At 54.5% G+C, this 19539-nt stretch overlaps 3 protein-coding genes across 3 annotated transcripts; 2 read left to right on the top strand and 1 right to left on the bottom strand.

Annotated features, from left to right (window-relative positions):
• Positions 1-130: 130 nt before the first annotated feature.
• MONBRDRAFT_27025 (uncharacterized protein) lies at positions 131-11506 on the top strand (the record flags this gene model as incomplete). Its single annotated transcript, XM_001747503.1, has 32 exons — positions 131-233; positions 315-430; positions 567-670; positions 867-992; positions 1092-1146; positions 1327-1420; positions 1501-1641; positions 1791-1868; positions 2020-2166; positions 2278-3483; positions 3600-3753; positions 3919-4177; positions 4316-5308; positions 5394-5497; positions 5654-5772; positions 6063-6106; positions 6252-6303; positions 6381-6491; positions 6766-6965; positions 7168-7326; positions 8249-8323; positions 8424-8507; positions 8761-9489; positions 9512-9606; positions 9739-9784; positions 9879-9974; positions 10091-10326; positions 10455-10599; positions 10774-10828; positions 10865-10986; positions 11106-11292; positions 11394-11506. 32 exons carry the CDS (start codon positions 131-133, stop codon positions 11504-11506), a joined length of 6348 nt encoding a protein of 2115 aa, XP_001747555.1.
• Positions 11507-12019: 513 nt separating this feature from the next.
• Positions 12020-14861, top strand: MONBRDRAFT_37823 (uncharacterized protein; the record flags this gene model as incomplete). The annotated part of the gene is made up of 8 exons (XM_001747502.1): positions 12020-12107; positions 12197-12309; positions 12381-12601; positions 12701-13458; positions 14123-14251; positions 14331-14473; positions 14594-14672; positions 14747-14861. Coding segments are annotated over 8 exons (1644 nt in total), but the record flags the coding sequence as incomplete, so codon positions are not given.
• A 538-nt stretch (positions 14862-15399) lies between these two features.
• Positions 15400-19120, bottom strand: MONBRDRAFT_33193 (uncharacterized protein; the record flags this gene model as incomplete). The annotated part of the gene is made up of 17 exons (XM_001747417.1): positions 15400-15507; positions 15574-15639; positions 15760-15912; positions 16011-16142; positions 16194-16317; positions 16410-16627; positions 16720-16826; positions 16916-16988; positions 17092-17194; positions 17366-17474; positions 17568-17736; positions 17856-17977; positions 18014-18068; positions 18243-18387; positions 18544-18779; positions 18896-18991; positions 19088-19120. 17 exons carry the CDS (start codon positions 19118-19120, stop codon positions 15400-15402), a joined length of 2049 nt encoding a protein of 682 aa, XP_001747469.1.
• Positions 19121-19539: the final 419 nt, after the last annotated feature.

The following is a 19539-nucleotide window of genomic DNA, read 5'->3' as shown; positions in this document are numbered from 1 at the left end:
AATGTCAGACAAAGCTTAACGTTACGACAATGTGTTCAACCACGAAATCTTGTTTGAAGGCGATCCTTGCAAAAGAGGGGCGGGTGGCTTGACTGCTAGCTGCATTGTTTTTGAAGTACAAGTGGCAATCATGGTGGCTGTGAGAGAACCGGGCCGGGTGGCACTGCCGGGGCTGGGGCATGGGCCTTGGCTAGCTATGTTACTGCTTGTCTCTTTGGTTGGGGTTGCACAAGGTATGGTTCAGTGATAAAGGCGGCCCCTGCACGATATCGGTCGCACAATCTCACACGTTTCCTGACGTTGACGTTGGGCAGGACAAATCCAATGGATTCCGTTGCAGCTGGAAGAGGGGTTTGCTGCACGGGCAGGCTACATGCAGCCCGAGTACGCCCTCGACGGTGATCGCGTGTATCTACGTGGTGATATCGAGGTAAATGCGTCTCAGAGCTTTCATCGTCATGCGCCCCAGCGCTGGGCCCAGCTGGGCACGCGCGGTCCCCTGGCGCAGTGGCCCGTGCCCATGCTTGAATGTCATGCCGAACCCACTACACTGCATCGTGTTATAGATTGTCGATGCGACCAAATCCGTCATCACCATTCTGACCGACCATGCTCCTGAAGCTGCGCTGGCCTTCACCGCTCCGACTTCTGACACCATTTATTCACATCGGTCCGTATCCCAAAGCATGCGAACATGCGGGGGGGAAAGGAAGAAGAAGGATAAACCCAGACGAAACCCAGACTGGGGAAAAAAGTCGTTGATGGCGTCTTTGCATGCAAACATGCCCAGACACAATTGCCCCACCAAAGGTGACTAATCTTCGGAAGCACCACAAACACTCACCTTCACCCTGAATGGATGGCAGTGTGGATGTTCGCGTGAGCGGACAAGTGGCCATCACGGCTCAAGTCCCAGGATCGACCTACTTCTCGCTCAATCGCATCATCTATTCGGTAGCGCCTCAAAACGGTGGAGATAGTGTCAATGGCATGTCAGTTTCCCACAATGTCGCTGGGAAAACGCAGCTGGCAACACCAAGCCATGAACACCGTGCTGATGACTCGACGATGGGGATCTGATGTATCACTAGGTTCCAGACAATGTCCATGGCCACAGACGCATCAGCCAACGGCAACGGGTGGACGGTGCGTTGACCGGTGCCCAACCACAGCTGCTGCGCACTTGCCCGTCCCCCCGCCTTTTTTTTAATTTTTTTTTTTTTTGTTGTTGTTGTGTGCTGTGAGGACGGTGCGGTGGTGTAGCTTACTCACGACCAAGTGCCTGTGCCAAAATGGATGGTCAAACTGGTTGCTGAATGCCTGCAGATACCACAATGCCGCTTGTCAACGGATAACGTTGTCGAGTGTCGAGGCCTCGTTCGCCGCAACTCTCTTGGCACTTTGTTCACCTTGCCGGCAGGTCAGAAAAGCAATGGTCTCGCCCCCGTCGTATCGCCATTGACCTCATTGGTACTGACTGCCCATCGCTATGGCTTGCAGGAATGAGACCCGCCATGGACCTGTCCTTTCCGACCGTATCCCATCAGTCATACGAAACCTGTCGCATCGACGTGTCTCCTTCTGGAGCTGTCTCTAAAGCTTCTCAGACCGGCATCCTCTCAGGCTACGCCAGTCTGGATGGTATTCGTTTTGCGGTAGGCTATGGTTTGCATGTCCTTTCTCAGAGGTTTATCGCCGACCACCCATCTGTTCATGCATGCTCACCTCGATGGTATCTTTTGGCATGGCCCGGTGTGGCCACCAGCTGGTCCGAACTGGCATGACGCTAGGTTCCAACTACGTGAATAACGGTGGATCATGGTCCACGGTGGCTCTGACCCTGGATCGGTTTGGTGTTTTGGTCTCTGGTGAGCTCGATAACTTTGACGAGTTTTTGCATGGCTGCCGTCTGTTGGATACCGTCGTATCGGGCCATGCAATACCTTGTTGTTGTTGGGTTCTGTGTCAACCACCAGATCGTGCATGGGAACTCATGGGATGTTTCTTGTGGGACTGCAGGTTTGGCAAGGCGGTCCAGTGGCAACGTCGTCGGCGGGGAAACAATTGCCATTCTACCCGAGGGCTACCGCCCCTCCCGCCGAACCCTGAGTCAGGGCATTGCTCACACCAGCGGCCATGCCCGCACCTACATCATCAATACCGACGGTGTGTGTGTGTGTGTGTGTGTGTGTGTGCGCGCGCGCGCGCCCGCTCTTCCTGTTCGACACGAAGAGTTCTTGGCTGACATCGTTGGGGGTGTTTCTGTCAATCCAATAGGCAGTATTGTGGCCTCCTCTTCAGCAGCCAGCAGTACCTACGCTGAGTTGGACGGCATCTATGTCTCACTTGAAAACCCCATTGCCGCTGGATCCATGTCCCTTCCAACGTCTGCAGCCTGGACAGCTGCCGCGGATGGTGGTGCCAGTCCACGCCTTTACGTGATCCCGATCACGGTGGGAGGCGTGTCTGTCTCGCGCATTCGGTTGGAAGGTAGTCTGACGGTGGTTGATGGAGCCTCGGCGGCAGAACAGCCAGACGTGGCCTACATTCCTTCGGGCTATCGGCCCCCGCTTCGAGTCGCTTATATGGCGGCTGGTGACTCGGGCTCTGGTCCAGATTACAATCGCATCGACGTTCGGCTCGAGGGCCACGTGTATGTGGCCGAGGACTCCACGACCACGACGTCGGCCCGCTTGGACAGCATGGAATTTTCTGCAAGCAACGTTGGGTGGACCAACGTATCAACTTATGCCGATGGATTTGTCGCGCATGGTGGGAGCAACTGGGAGTACCCGAGCTACCTGGTGGCGGATGATGGCTGGGTGTACTTGCGCGGCTTGGCTCGATGCTCGACAGGACCCATTGCAGTCAACATGCTCATCATGACGCTGCCTTCCAATGCTCGACCGACCAAGGTGATGACGTTTGCCACCATTTCACACGACAACGAGGTGGCAATCCAGCTGGAGATCCAGCCTTCGGGGGCTGTCTACAGCCGTAGCAGCTCGTCTGAAGGATATGTGTCGCTGGATGGAGCGTTTTTCCAAAACGGCGCCAATGTCGAGTGGCACTCGCTCTTGGATACGCTGCCTGCCAGCTTGCACGAAGTGTTTGTGGCGGCTGACACGACCATGTACCATGAGCCAGCCTATGGGCTGCGTGGGGACACGGTGGTGCTGCGTGGCCGTGTGCGTCGGGCAACGACGGTGGACTCGGACAAGGCGGCCATCCTGGGATATTTGCCAAGCAACATGCGACCGGAAAGCACGATGAGCTTTGCAGTCTCGTCCATATCGGGAGCGCGCATGCACCAAATCCTGGTGCTGACGACCGGGCAGGTAGTGTTGGATACGGAGAATGCAGACCCACTGATCAGCTTGGATGGGATTGCGTTTCAGCGTTTGGTTGGGGATGAAGTCTTTGGCAACTGGCGCATGGGCGTTGTGAGCAACAACAACCTGGCCTTGCTGGCCACGAATACGGGTACGTTGGTGCGGAGGGAGGGGGTGGGGGGTGAGGGGTGAATTTGGTGGATGGATCGGCATGTCAACAATGGTCTGATGATTTGTTGTGTGTTGATTCTGTACTGGCTATTTTAGCGGCCGGCGTGTTTACCGAGGATCGCGTGCGGGTGACAATCAACAACGGGGCTGCTGGTAGCGAGTGGTCTCATGTGACGCCCATGACACGCGGGGTGCGCCAGCTGGGCAATTGGCGCATTGGGCCGCACAACGCAGACCACTTTGTAATTTCGTAAGTGAATGGACGCTGGTGTTTGATGGATGGTGGTGAGGCAGCGGGGTGATGGCCGAGCAGGCAAAGGGTTTGGCGAAAAAGAAAAAGACGTTGCGACTACTGGCGCGATCGGTTGAAGATTGAATGTCAAGTTGTTGTAACGACGGGTGTCTGGGCTGGTAGGCACACTTCCACCGACAACGGGGCAGGGTCACCCGCCATGCTGTGGCGAAACGATGGTGCTCTGTTTGCCAACCGTGCGGGCAATTCAGACGGGCTCGTGACCCCACTGGATGGGACCTCGGACTGCTATCAAGCCGGGGACTGGGTGATGGGCCCACATCCTGATAACGGCAACATCTTTGTGATTAACCGCCTGGGATCCCTGCGAGTTTCAATGGCCATTTACAGCAACGGTGCGGTGTATACAGCCAGCTTGGAGGTACGAGGATGCTTGGCGTTGGAACCAGGAGGGGGGAATGGGCCCCTGGGGTCTGAGAGACAAGCGTGCGCGTTTCGAGGCAGGACTTGACGGTTTCACTCGGGCTGCTGTTGTTGTTGTTCTTGTGGGGTCAACTAGTTGGTGAATGCAAGCTATCTGGCATCCATCAAGCACGACATTGATGCAGGGCCGACCTATTTCGGAACGTATGACGGGACCTACGATACCCTGGAGCTAGGCAGTTGGACGCTGGGAACGCGCAATGCGTACAGCTTTATCATGAATCCAAAGGGCGCCGTGCGCCCAGCGGCCGTTGTGACCAGCGACTACCGCTTCATTACGGGGGCCTATGCCAATGCCGCGGCCAGCGGAGATTTGTGCCACACGGCGGCCAGTGCGTCGGTTCTGCGACTAGGGGACTTTTTCTTTGGTCCAAAGAGCGATACATACTTTGTGATCAACCAAGTCGGCGCATCGGTTCCGCAGCTTGTGATTTCATCGGGTGGCACGTTTTATCTGAGTGGTGGAGATTTCAACAACCCAGCACCAGCGTCTTGGGCGTTGACGACATCGGATGCGGACGTGATTCGAATCGGAGACTGGTTGGTAGGACAGAAGAGTGCGGATCACTTTGTCATCAATCGCATTGGAGCATCATTGCCTCAGTTTCTGCTGCGCCAGGACGGTCACATCTGGATTGGCAGCAACGTGATGACACCGCCGACGACGTTGATGTTGGCGCCGGAGTACTGTGTCACATCTGATGAGCAGACGCTGGCATCGCTGTCTCTGGACAGCGAATGGCTGGTGGGTGTCAAGTCCGAGCAATTTGTTGTGAGCCATGCGCATGCTGCATACCCAAACCTGGTGCTGTCGGACAGCGAGGTGTTATGGAATAGCTGGGTGGCAGAGGCGTTGCCGGCATATGGACTGGCCACCGCGGACAGCGGCGTGATTGCGGTTGGCGAGTGGCTGGTGGGTGTCAAGGATGGGGCGTTTGTGATCAACACAAAGACGCAAGCCGAGTTTTGGCCTCAGTTTGTGGCGTTGCGTGATATGACACTGCGGTTTGCGGGGGCCTCGTCACAAGCGGCGGTCTCGTATAGTTTGGACGGCACGGCGACGAACAAGGTATGGGGTGTGCTGAGCGAGACGGATGTATGGGCTGTGTGGGCTCCAACGATGATGCGCGTTGCTTATGCTGGGTGGGTACTAGATTGTCATTGGTGACTGGCTCATTGCCAGTGATAGCGCATCGACGCTGGTCATTTTGCCGGCGGATGCCAAGGCTCGGGGAATTGGACCCACACTTATGATCCGGTATGACCGAGAGGCAGGCTTGATGAATGTGGCGTTGGCTTGCGGCAGTGGTGAAATGGTTCAACTGCAAGGGAGAGAAGGGTGGCTTCTGCTGCATCAATGGCACTTACGAATGGTGCGCTTGTCTGGTTTGTTGACGGGAATGGATCGAAACAGGTCGGATGGAGTCGTGTTTCGTGCAAGCACACACTCGTGGGCCAACCAGCAGTTTGCCTGTAGCCTGGTGCCCGAGTGTGATGGGGAGGCGTACTACTCGTACGACAACGCGGGTGACCGTACGTGCACAGATTGGACCGTTTGTCAGCTGGGCGAGTACGTTTCGACGGCCGGCACTAGCACCTCAGACCGAGCTTGCTCTGCGGTACGTGGCGCGGATGCAAGGGTGTTATCTGGATGGCGGGTTTGATTGGTTGCGCGAGTGGGTGGTGATGGGTAGCGTTTGAAATGAGGTAGCGTTTGAAGTGAGACCTAACGGTGTGCGTGCTCGAATTGTAGTGTGGGGCGGGTCTTTTTGCTGACGAGTTGAACATGGAGGCGTGCTCGGCCTATTCCGCTTGTACGGCAGCCGTGACGTATGAGGTGAAGGCGCCTAGTTCAACCAACGATCGGGTACGCCCTATTGGTGCACGCGTTTTGTGTTTGTGTTTGTGTTTGTGTGTGGAGCCTGCGTGATGGTGGGGGAGGGGAAACTTGACGGGCTGGCGGCATCAGGAACCTAACGATAAGATGCCCCATTGCGGTGGTATGAGGATAGGAGTGTACGAGCTGCTCCGTGTGCCCGAGTGGTCACTATGTGACAGAAGCATGTACGGTGACCGAGGACACGACGTGCAGTGGCTGCGATGCGTGTGATCCAACCGGAGCCAATCCGGAAACGCTTCAGACCAGTTGCACTTCAACGAGCAACACGGTGTGCCAGGCATGCACTGTGTGCGGTACTGGCCAATATCGGTTTGCGGCCTGTACAGCCACGACACAGACGGAGTGCCGCGCAGTGAGTGCGTGCACTGACCAGCAGTATGAGGTGGCAGCGCCGACGGCAACGACAGATCGCCAATGCCAAGACTTGCGTACATGCACTGCTGGGCAGGAGGAGGATGTGGCGGCAACCGCGACGTCAGACCGAACGTGCAAGCCTTGTGATGCAGGCATGACGGACGACGATCTTGATTGGAAGACGGACTGTGTGGCGTGTGAGGGTGGAACATATGTGCCAAGCGGCTCGCAGGGGACCTGCGACACGTTTTTGTGCGCAGCGGGGACGACAGACTCGGAAAACGATGCGGCACAAGCATGTACAGCTTGCAACGGAGTGGACGAGTACACGAGCGCGGCGGGTAACGTTGGTGCATGTACGAGCATGACCAACTGTGAAGCTGGGTCATATGTGGTGACGATGGGGACGCCGAGTTCGGATCGGGACTGCGGAGCCTGTGGAGCCAATAGCTACTCGGACAATAGCAATCTGGTAGGTTGTTTGTTGGAAGGTGGTGTTAGGGGTTGGTTTTGACCGACTGACCATGTGTATGTGGGTGTGTGTGTGTGTATGTGGAGTATGGTGGGGCAAGTTTGTTTATTGATGCATTGGCCGCTGGCTGGTGGTGAGGATGATGAGATTGTTCGTGCTGATGCTCATGCTGATGCTCGTGCTCATGTGGTGGGGGCTTTAGGGGGCTTGTATAACGTGTTCGGAATGTGGAGCGAACCAGTTTGTATCGCGCAACTGCACCAGTCAGATGGATACAGCGTGCCAGAGCTGCTCGGTGTGCGATGCAACGGGGCCAACGCCGAGAACGCTGGCTCGCGCATGCAGCACTTATATCGACACGGTAGGTGGGAAGCTGCATGATGTTGGAGCGTGTTCAGCTCTGCGCAAAGGTGGCAACGTGGGCAGGAAGGACTGAGAAGGGTCCGGAGGAGGAGCAAATGGGGCACATTGTTTGAACCATGTCCTCATCAAATGGGATGGTGTGTGTGTGTGCATGTGTGTGTGTGTTTTGGATAGCAATGTGAGGCTTGTGTTCAGTGCCCAAGTACGCACTGGCAATCGGCGGCATGCAGCCCGACAGCACAGACCACATGCACCATGTTGACGACTTGCGAGAGTTGGGAGTACGAGTCGGTGGCGGCGACGGCAACCACAGATCGGCAATGCAGAAATGCCACGGTGTGCGAGGCAGGCTATGAGGTGGCCAGCGCACTCCAGGCGAATGTTGACCGCACCTGCCGGCCGTGCAGGGCGGGGTACACTGATGATGATCTGAACGGAATGACACCGTGTGTACCGTGTGGGTCGGGGCATTATGTGCCTACGAACTCGCAAGGCAGCTGTGATTTGTTTCGATGTGCACCGGGCTCGACAGATGATGACAACAATGCGTCGACGTCTTGTGCCCCATGTGATGGGACAACAGGATTCCGGAGCGAGGCGGGGGCCTCGGGGGCCTGTACGCCAGTGTCAGATTGTACATTGGTATCGTGTGACGGCATCTTCGACCCCCTCATCGAATCGGCAGTGTATGGCGTGCGAGGAGGGCACCTTTGCGGATGGGATCAATGCGGTGCGGTGCGGTGGCGTCGACGTTGTGGATGTTGTGGATGCTGTGGATGCTGTGGATGTTGTGGATGTTGTATTGATTGATGTTTGTGTGGTCATGTTTTTGCTTGTTGCCAATGCGCGGGATGAACTCATATGGGAGTGTGGCTTGTTCGCTGCTTTTCTGTTGCAATTGCGCCGGTGCCGGTTGATAGGCATCATGTGCAAGCTGCACGGTTTGCGAGGGATCGCGATACGCGCTGAGCGAGTGCACGGCGCGAGCCGACACGGTATGGATTGTGGCAGGATGTTGTGCCGTGTGGGCACGGACGTTGACTGAGGTTTGGTTTGATGATGGTTTGAGTGCGGCATGTGTTTGGTGTGTAATAGGTGTGCTCGGGTTGTCAAGTGTGTGATGCAACTGCCAATCCTCCACTAACGCTGCAGACGCAGTGCACGGCCACGGAGGATTCGGTAAGGGGGCTGGGCGTTGATGGTGTAGCCTTTGTTGGGGGCATTGGCTGAGAGATGCATGTTGCAAGAGGCGTCGCGCAATGATGACTCATCTTGGCTGGTGACGGGTGACTGGTGACTGGGGGCGGGACGGGACGGGTTGTTTGTTTTGTCGTTGTCGTTGTCGTTGTTTGTTGCCGTTGTCGTTGTTTGTTGTGTTTGTGTTTGTGTTTGCGTGGTCTCTTCTGCGTTTTCCCGGTGCATAACCATGTAGGTATGCGAGGAGTGCAACACATGCGATATCGGGGAGTGGCGGTCAAACGCCTGTACTTCGACGCGGCAGACGGAATGCCAGAGTGTGAGCGTGTGCGCGGAATATCAGTTTGCGACGCGCGAGGCAACAGCGACGACGGACCGACTGTGTCAGAATGCGACGATTTGCACGCGCGGGCAGGAGGTGGATGTCGCGTTGGGTACGGACACGGATCGCAGCTGCCGACTGTGTGCACCGGGGAGCGTGGACGAAGATAGCAATGGCTTGACAGCTTGCGTGGCATGTGGCCCTGGGACCTTTGTGCCCGAGGGTAGCTATGGCCCGTGTGAGGCGTTTGTGTGTGCGGCCGGAACGACGGATCACGACAACCAGTCATCTACGGCGTGTGTGGCCTGTGTTGTGGGTGAAGGCTATACGGCGGGGTCTGGTCATAGTGGGGTGTGCACGGCCACGCAGATGTGTGAGGCTGGGACATATGTGGCTATGGCAGCCACGGTGACGAGCGATCGCGTCTGCAGTGCGTGTGAGACGGGGTACACGACGGGCAGCAATGCGGGAGCCTGCCAAGACTGGACGACGTGCAAGGCGACGCAGATTATCAAGGTCGAAGGCAATGCCACGTCTGATCGTGTGTGCGGTTGCGAGGTATGTGTGTGTGTGTGTGTGTGTGTGTGTGTGTGTGTGTGTGTGTGTGTGTGTGTGTGTGTGTGTGTGTGTGTGTGTGTGTGTGTGTGTGCCTGGATCGAATCAGACGCTTATGCTGGGACTGACGACTTTTGGTGGGCGACTGCAGGACAACTTTTACTACGCGGCCGAGAGTGACACTTGTGTTCAGTGCAACAGCAGGTAGATGGCCTTGGGTTTGGTGTAGAACATCTGCAAACGCAAATGGCGGGCAGTCTGAACTTTTCTTTGTTGTCTGATTTCCCCCATGTCTTAACAGCCCTTGTTCTTTCTCGCATTGGCTGTATGTCGTAGCTGCCCTGTCAACATGTACATGGCCGCCGAGTGTCGTGTCAACCAGGTGAGTGCAGTTTGAAGCGGGGAGGCGCCCGCCATCTGTGGTGGCGTGTCTGACTCACGCACGGCCTTGTTGCTATTCATGGTGGGATGTGAAGGACATTTCATGCTTGGAGGTGACACTGTGTCCGGCGGGCGCGGAGGAGGTGACTGGTCCTACTGCTAGCAGCGATCGTGTTTGTTCGGCGTGCACGGTGCGTTTGTGCGGCGCTTGGCTTGTCTTGCTTGATTTGAGGGGGATTATGCGAGAGACCGGATGCACGCAGGGCTCAAGGTGTTTTAAACGTGTTTGCGTCGACATGCTTTGCAGACTGGCACATTCAAGGTGTTGGAGGACACGCGTGAGTTGACAGGGTCGTGTGTTGCCAAAAGCACATGCGGGGACTATGACTATGAGTTGACGGGTGCCACGCGGACGAGCGACACGGTTTGTGCGCCGTTGTTGACAACGAACTTGGAGCTGCACCCTGGGGTTGAGCTGGACACGGTCGCGGATGAGCAAGACTTTGTAGATCGGATTATCCAGGCCGCGGGTACTGACGCCGGGTACGTGTGTCAGTGTGTCAGTGTGTCAGTGTGTCAGTGTGTCAGTGTGTGTGTGTGTGTGTGTGTCTGTCTGTGTGTCTGTCTGTCTGTGTCTGCCTCACCGGCCTTTTTTTTTTCTGCGGATGTAGCATCGAACGGGTTCTGCTGCTGAACGGACAACGACGAGCGACGACCTACACGTCCGCTGTAGCCCTGTTTCGCTCACGCACCAGGGCTAATGCATTTGAAGCACGCTTGCCGTTGTCTGTGGAGTTTCACTCGTCTACAGTCTCGGTGAGTCTTAGGTTTTCCCCGTGGTTTGCGTGACGGCTGGACGGTCCGCTGAGTGCTGGGTATAGAAAGGAATGAGGCAAGGGGAGATTGGGGAATCGAATGCGGAATGCGTCCTGTTTTTGCTCACGGTAGTGTGGTTCCGGGGGGTGTGGGACCCTGTGTGGCTTGCGTTAGGTATACAGCGAGGGGCAGGCACCTGGCGGCTCGACGGCAGCTCCCTCGAGCTCCGGTTCGGGATCACCTTCATCGCTGATTCCTATCATAGTGGGCGCTGTACTGGGCGCAGTGGTGTTGGTTATGCTAAGCATCTTTGTGGTACAACGACGACGCAAGGCGCGCAAGTTGAAGGCGCGGGATCGCGATGTTGTGGCTTTTGAGAACGTGCTGGTAGGTGTGGCGGTGCTTTGTCTTGGAGCTGAACTGGCAGCTGTCCTCCAGCTTGCACGCTAGCTAGCCTGGTCTCATGCTGGAATGTTTTGGTTGCGTGGCTCATCACGACATGACAGTACGACAACACGAGCGATAGCGTCGTCCACAATCCCGTGTATAATCCCGACGATGAGACTTCCGGCCTATATGCAGAACCGACGCAAGCTGGAGTCATTGACGGGGAGTATATGGAGGCAGACACTCCCTTGGGGCCTGTCACCCGGCAAGATGACCTCGAACCTGCAGCTACACATGAAGCTGGATGTACGTCACATCATCGCTTCATCGGCTCTTTCTTCTGTCGTTGTTTCCTTCGCTTCTGCTTCCACACACAATGTGACATGAAGTTGCCTCTTTGTTTTCAGATTTGGATGTGGGCGAGAACTTTGCGCAGGATGGCTTCGGTGAGTTTGACAACGGTGATGACTTTGAGGAACCGATCGATGATAACGACGAGATCGATGATAACGACGAGTGATTCTTTGGTGTCTGAATTTGCCTCCTATTCTCCCTGGCCTCTTTTCGATCGTCAACCTCTCGGGGACATGAGAATCATGTGTCACCACACATTTCGAGGGTTGAGGACGATGCACATTTGTCCGTGAATGTTAACACGATATCAATTTAAACTTAAATCTTGAATGTTGAAGTCGCGCGATGTCGATGATGGAGATTCGGGGATGTGCGACACCTACGGAGCGGCTTTGTTACACTTGATGGGAACAAATCATGCCCTTTTATCTTCTGCCTGCGGTTCCGAAGCATTCGGCAGCGATTCTTTCTTTGTGGAGTTAGGTGTAGTTGGATAACCGCGTTTTGAAAGCGTGTCTTGTGCTGGCATCTTGGGCATTCACCTCAATGAATGACACAGCCACGGAACGACTTTGATGACAATAATCAAATGAAAAAAAAAATTAATTTTTTCAAGTTGAGAAAGAAGTGGAGAAGTTGAAAAAAAAACTAGAAGGCTCTTTCCTTCTGTGCCGTCAGGATGGACATGGGAGGCCTTTCGTCGGGCGAAGATGGCTCTGATAGCGAGGAGAAGGCAGGAGAGGCCGTTGCTTCAGTGGAAAATTCCGGTACGAATGCCAAGCTTCTTGGCTTTTGAGCGACCTTGCAAATTGAGCTCATTGCCTGCCGTATATTCATGGGCTCCAACCCTTTGTAGACACGGGTTGCGAGCATTTTGATGCAACAAACGCCAGCGAGCAGGACGATAGCGAGGAGGCAAGCTTAGAAGACTCGGATGAGTGGCAACCAGCGCCGAAGCGCTCAAAGCAGGTAAATCGTTGGACCTTGTTTTGCGCCGCTTATTATGGGTGTAGTGGCTCATGGCGTCGGCGGTTTGGCAGCTGGGCGATACACACACGCTCGACACGGATGACACTGAGGATGAGTTTGAGGACGCCGTCTATACGGGCGGCGAGAACGCCGTGGCCAGTCTCCGTGCAGCAGATGCCGTTGATTTGACTGGCCCTACACCACCAGTGGCGCGACCTTCCGGCACTATCTCCTTTACGTTGGATGCAGCCGACGATGAGAACACCGTCACCTCTCAGTCTGCCGAGGACCGGTGTGTTGCTGAGAGTGGGCGCCCGTGATTGCTCATAAACATCACATCGTGCTTCTGCGCTTCACGTTTGCTAGCCTCATGCAAGCTAACTGTTTTCAGGGCCTTTGAACTTTCGCTTGGACGCATGCAGGCGGAGCTGCAGCAACACATGCACCAAACCCACACCCTTTGCCTATTGTGGCGGTCGGCCCGGCAGCATCACGCAATCACAAGTGCAACGCTGCAAGCAAGTCTTCTATCACTCCTCCCGCGTACTCTGGCCGTGAATGACAGCCTAGATGTCAAGTCAGCCTGCGATCTATCAAAGTGGCTACGGCGCTATACGGTTATTATTCCTCCTCACGAGTCAGCGCGCATCAGCCAATCGACAGCTGCAAGCCCGATCTTAATATCCAGTGACGACGAGCCTCAAGCTGAAACGGATCAATATTCGCATCATTCGGCCTCCCTTCATGCCTGGCATCATGGTCCAATCCGTCTTGGCGGCCGGCTGTTGACCTCGTTTGAAACAGCCAGGCAAACTCCTGAACAGGCATCTCTGACTTTTACGGCACTTCTTCGTGCGCTAGGATATCGAGCTCGCTGGATATGCGCTTTGCACCCATTACCCCTCAGTGTGCCCCGAGAAAACTCCATCCTCAGTGCCCGGCGAACCCGGCGGGCTTCCGAGCCTGGCGGGCGCAACGGTGTGAAAGAGGCGCCACGCTTGTTGCCAGACCAAAGAACTGATAGTCATCCCTCTCCAAGTCCTCGCGACCGTCGAGCTGACTCCAGAGAAGGCTCACTGCGGGTTGATTCCTGGACAGAGTTTTATAATGACAATGCGAGCCAGTGGGTTCCATTGTGCTCTATCACAGGTCGGTGTTCGTCGAGCGGCTGAAGACTCATTGTCTTGAGTTGACGTCCATTAGTCTACATCTGACCCACGGCATGCACTCATAGGCCGTGCTCTTGACGAGACTCGGTTCGAGCGCGCTTGTAGCCAAGCCTTGACTTATGTTGTGGCTTTCGCGGCCGACGGGTCTGTTACCGATGTCACACGACGATATGCCACGCGGTGGCATCATCACACACGAAAACAGCGCTCCAGTGAGCGGTGGTGGCGCGCAAGCTTGGTTCCTTTTCAAGCCAGTGAATCAAAGGTTGGGTCGAACCACAAGTGGTGCTTCATTCGATCTCTACCAACTACTCACTCTTTTAGCGCAGCACACAGATCTTGCTCAGAGCTTCTGCTGCGACGCGTCTATAGGCTGAGCGTGAGCATGAAGAAGGTCAATTCAAGCGTCAAGATACTGTCGCATCTTTACCAAAGAGCTTCAAAGCCATCCAACACCACCCAGCTTACGTTTTGAAGCGCCACTTGAAGCAAAATGAGGCCCTACGACCAAACGGTATGGCTGGACCCACCCAGAGTTCGCCATCATTGACAATGGAAAGGAAGGCAAACGTCATTCAAAATGTCGACCAAAGCCCTGTCTGGGATTGGCATGTCCGGAAACTCAACTCGCCTTGTGTTGATAGCCCCAATCCTGGGTTATTGCAAGGGCGAGGCGATATATGCGCGATCCGACATTGTTGCACTGCTATCTCGCTGGCAGCTGCAGAAGATGGGTTTTGTCGTTCGCGAGAGCGAGAAGCCACTTCGAGTTGGTAAGAACTTCTTTGCAGTGTTATTGCTGTCTTGCATGTTGTTTCTCGCCCACTTTGATTTGCTCCTTGCCACCTGTAGTTCCCGCGCGTCATCGAGGGGCTGCTGGAGATGCCTCTCGAATGGATGCTGAGGATGGTCAGCCTGTTGAGCTCTTTGCTGATTATCAATTGCAGCGATTTGTTGCACCCCTAGTCGTAGATGGAACGATTCCCACTAACAAAGTACGTTTCCTGGTGCGCGCTTGCCTGTGTCAGGCGCCGACATTGGTGTGTTGTTCATGGAGAGCTTATGCACGACTAACTTGGGGTTTCTGCTGTTTATGAAAATATTTGTGGGTACAGTTTGGCACAGTGGACATGTTTCAACCTCACATGTGCCCGAAAGGTGCAACGCACATTCGAGGGGACACTAATGGCCTCGGTTCGTGCTTTTTCCTGCCTGATGATCTTAACAGACTTTGCTGCAATAAACCAACGATTTTGCTTTCTTCACAGGCAAGGTGGCAACACAATTGGGCATTCACAGCGCGCCGGCGGTCATTGATTTCCGATACACCAAAGGCCGTATGCTTCCCGTGAAAGTACGCTGTATCATTTCTTTGGACCCATTGCACCTGCTTTCGTGTCATTGTCACCTTTCTACTTGCTTTAAATTGTTTCGCTTCACACGCTCTCTCGGCGGGGTGAACATGTATTGTAATAGGACGGTGTTGTGGTAGCACAACAGCACGCCCAGCTGATACAAGAGGCATGGGCGACCATGGTGCAAGCCTCTCTCGAAGCTGAGGTCAGTTTCCAGTTCGGAACAATCGTGCTTGAATTCTATTGCTTTCGACAGAGATATACAGCGAGATGCATTGGAAGTATAGCTGTGCCTTGGCACCGACGATGGCTCACACCTATCAATGCGTAGGTCTCTGAGCGCGCTCAGCGCGCCATTGACAATTGGCGTTCCTTGCTGCGCAAGGGGCTCATTTTCTCACGCCTAAGAGAGGCGGCTGCCCGACGACAGCGATGGAACTCTGGCGCTGAAGTAGAAGAGCACACGGCAAATGACGACGAATCCTGATCAAAACGCCTCGGTTTTCGTATGTGTGTGTGTGTGCATGTGCTGCGAGGCGAGCAGCGAATCCAGACTGGAGCTGGAGTTATACCGAAAACATAGTCTTGTAGCGTTGTCGATCAGCCTTTTCCGATTCCACAAGCGCGAGCGTGATCTTGTGTTGCAAAGTTGCGATTCCCTTATCATCAGGTGCCTACCGTGTGAGCAGCAGGGATGAGTTCTAGCCTGTTGCGTGCTGAACATGGCCATTTTAACGTACCAGCTCCAGGGCAAGCTCAATATCGGCCTGAGCAAGCTCCAAGTCTCGCCCGCGCAACAAATGCGCCTATCGAAACCAACAGCATGAGTTGTTTTTCCCGAAAAAAGACAAAAACAAAACAAATCTTCCATTCCAAAAGATGATGATGATAATGATAAGAGCTCAACTCGGGCTGAGTCGGTTTACCTGTGCTCGCCGATAATAGGCTTTGGGATTGGATGTCCCTCGTTCAATGACCATCGTCGTGTGATCGATGGCATCTTTGTACTTTTTGACTTGCAGTTTGCATGCCGCCATGTTGAGCAGGGCCGCTTCGCGCAATGGCTGCAAGCTCTTCAGCTGAAAGTTCAAAGTTCGAGAGTTTGAGGTGCCATGAGTTGACAAGAAACTCAAAGAAAAGATGCTGAAAACAATTGCAAATGGTAGGCAGGCCTCACCATCTCATCTGGAATCGCTGATTCTGGCACGCGCGCACTGTTTTCGATGGTTTCGATGTGAGCCATGCATTTTTCATACGCAATAATGGCCTCAGCATAGCGCTTGCTCTTGAAGAACGTGTTTCCTTCTTCCTGTAGCCAACAGGCAAAAGTACCTCATCAGAAAGCACGCAAGGGCAACACGAAATGGAAAGGAAACAAATTGTGAGATGGCTGTTTGCTTGCCTTTTTAGCGGCTGCATCCGCCACACGCTCTTCAAGAGACATTTCCCACATATCCTTGGAAAAGGAGCCGGCTTTTTGGACACTAGCAGACAAGCAAATGACCACAATTCAAATCAATCGCCGTGACCAGACAATGAAATCAATGGCCAGCAAGGCCAAAAAGCAAACACGTACCTGAGCAATTCAATCTCAAAGATCAAGTCTGTGTGAAAGAGCTGAAAGAGATCCTTGTGTTCGCTTTGCAACACTGAGGTGGCACAGCGCGAAGTCATGCCATGACTATGGCCATGACCATGACTATGACCATGGTCGTCATCATGGTGATGGTGACCATGCTTCTCCGTGGCCGCGTCGCGAAGAACTTGTGCCAAGCGAGCGTAGCCCTCGTGACGCTGGCATGGATAAGAGCAGGAAGAGGGGAAGCCCAGTGTCAGCAAGGGGATGCCAATGAGAAGACATCTTTTCCCCCGGTTGACGACCATACCTCAGGGCTCACAGTGAAGGCGGCACGTTCACCGATACTCATCGATTGAACGGCCTCTTCCCACGCTGGTAAGAGAAACTGCTTGCCCAAGCGCAGCTCAAAGGGCCCTATGAAATCGCCGTGAGCTTCGGCAAAGCAACGATGCAAAAGAGAGAAGCCGGCTTTTGCGCCACGGGCTGACCAAAGCCATACTGACCATTATCGAGCTTGCGTGAGTCATCGACCACAGTCCCGTTGTCGGCACGGCGTGTCACGAAATGAAAGACAGCCTGGAAGCACACATGCAGCAAGAGTGAAGCTTGGTCTTGAGCCAGTTCAAATCTACCAGTGCCCACGCCATCGCAGGACAAGAATGCCTGCCAACATGCACACCTTGTCGCCGGCAGACCACTCTGCCTTGCCTTGCCCCGGGTGCAGCACCGTTTTTGCCTTGATTTCCTTCATCTTCTTCAGAGAGGAGAAAAAAAAAATCCACCTGACAACCACGAGAAGTTTCGATGTTGCTTTTGACATTCAAATGCTGACATTCTTCTTTTTTTTTTTAAACACTCGACTTCACTCGACTTCAAAATTAAATTTTGATAAAACCACGCATGTGGTCACCATTATACGTTCTTCAAGTGTGAATCCAACGCGCGACAGTTACTCGTCATCCTCATCATCGACAATTGGTTCCTGAGACAAATCGAAATCGCTGGCGTCAAATTCACCAAACCCGTCCTGTGTCATGTTGTCCCCTTCACCCACGTCCAAATCTAAAGACGGGTCAAACCATGTGATAAGCACTCGACACCATCCTGCAACTCTTCATGCGAGTCTTCACTGTTCATACGTAGTGGACGACTTACACCCTGCTTCTTCCGATGCAGTAATGTGTGGGGGCCCCAAGGGAGTGTCTGCCTCCATATACTCCCCGTCAATGACTCCAGCTTGCGTCGGTTCTGCATATAGGCCGGAAGTCTCATCGTCGGGATTATACACGGGATTGTGGACGACGCTATCGCTCGTGTTGTCGTACTGTCATGTCGTGATGAGCCACGCAACCAAAACATTCCAGCATGAGACCAGGCTAGCTAGCGTGCAAGCTTGAGGACAGCTGCCAGTTCAGCCCCACGACAAAGCACCGCCACACCTACCAGCACGTTCTCAAAAGCCACAACATCGCGATCCCGCGCCTTCAACTTGCGCGCCTTGCGTCGTCGTTGTACCACAAAGATGCTTAGCATAACCACCACCACCGCGCCCAGTACAGCGCCCACTATGATAGGAATCAGCGATGAAGGTGATCCCGAACCGGAGCTCGAGGGAGCTGCCGTCGAGCCGCCAGGTGCCTGCCCCTCGCTGTATACCTAACGCAAGCCACACAGGGTCCCACACCCCCCGGAACCACACTACCGTGAGCAAAAACAGGACGCATTCCGCATTCGATTCCCCAATCTCCCCTTGCCTCATTCCTTTCTATACCCAGCACTCAGCGGACCGTCCAGCCGTCACGCAAACCACGGGGAAAACCTAAGACTCACCGAGACTGTAGACGAGTGAAACTCCACAGACAACGGCAAGCGTGCTTCAAATGCATTAGCCCTGGTGCGTGAGCGAAACAGGGCTACAGCGGACGTGTAGGTCGTCGCTCGTCGTTGTCCGTTCAGCAGCAAGACCCGTTCGATGCTACATCCGCAGAAAAAAAAAAAAACCAGGTGAGGCAGACACAGACACACACACACACACAGACAAACAGACACACAGACAAACAGACAGACAGACAGGCAGACAGGCAGACACACACACACACACACACACACACTGACACACTGACACGCGTACCCGGCGTCAGTACCCGCGGCCTGGATAATCCGATCTACAAAGTCTTGCTCATCCGCGACCGTGTCCAGCTCAACCCCAGGGTGCAGCTCCAAGTTCGTTGTCAACAACGGCGCACAAACCGTGTCGCTCGTCCGCGTGGCACCCGTCAACTCATAGTCATAGTCCCCGCATGTGCTTTTGGCAACACACGACCCTGTCAACTCACGCGTGTCCTCCAACACCTTGAATGTGCCAGTCTGCAAAGCATGTCGACGCAAACACGTTTAAAACACCTTGAGCCCTGCGTGCATCCGGTCTCTCGCATAATCCCCCTCAAATCAAGCAAGACAAGCCAAGCGCCGCACAAACGCACCGTGCACGCCGAACAAACACGATCGCTGCTAGCAGTAGGACCAGTCACCTCCTCCGCGCCCGCCGGACACAGTGTCACCTCCAAGCATGAAATGTCCTTCACATCCCACCATGAATAGCAACAAGGCCGTGCGCATGAGTCAGACACGCCACCACAGATGGCGGGCGCCTCCCCGCTTCAAACTACACTCACCTGGTTGACACGACACTCGGCGGCCATGTACATGTTGACAGGGCAGCTACGACATACAGCCAATGCGAGAAAGAACAAGGGCTGTTAAGACATGGGGGAAATCAGACAACAAAGAAAAGTTCAGACTGCCCGCCATTCGCGTTTGTGGATCTTCTACACCAAATCCAAGGCCATCTACCTGCTGTTGCACTGAACACAAGTGTCACTCTCGGCCGCGTAGTAAAAGTTGTCCTGCAGTCGCCCACCAAAGGTCGTCAGTCCCAGCATAAGCGTCTGATTCAATCCAGGCACACACACACACACACACACACACACACACACACACACACACACACACACACACACACACATACCTCGCAACCGCACACACGGTCAGACGTGGCATTGCCTTCGACCTTGATAATCTGCGTCGCCTTGCACGTCGTCCAGTCTTGGCAGGCTCCCGCATTGCT

This window comes from Monosiga brevicollis, genomic scaffold (assembly GCF_000002865.3).
Source record: "Monosiga brevicollis MX1 MONBRscaffold_17 genomic scaffold, whole genome shotgun sequence".
Classification (NCBI taxonomy): domain Eukaryota; class Choanoflagellata; order Craspedida; family Salpingoecidae; genus Monosiga; species Monosiga brevicollis.
Note: the sequence above shows the minus strand (reverse complement) of the source record. Positions and strands in the feature narration are given on the sequence as shown.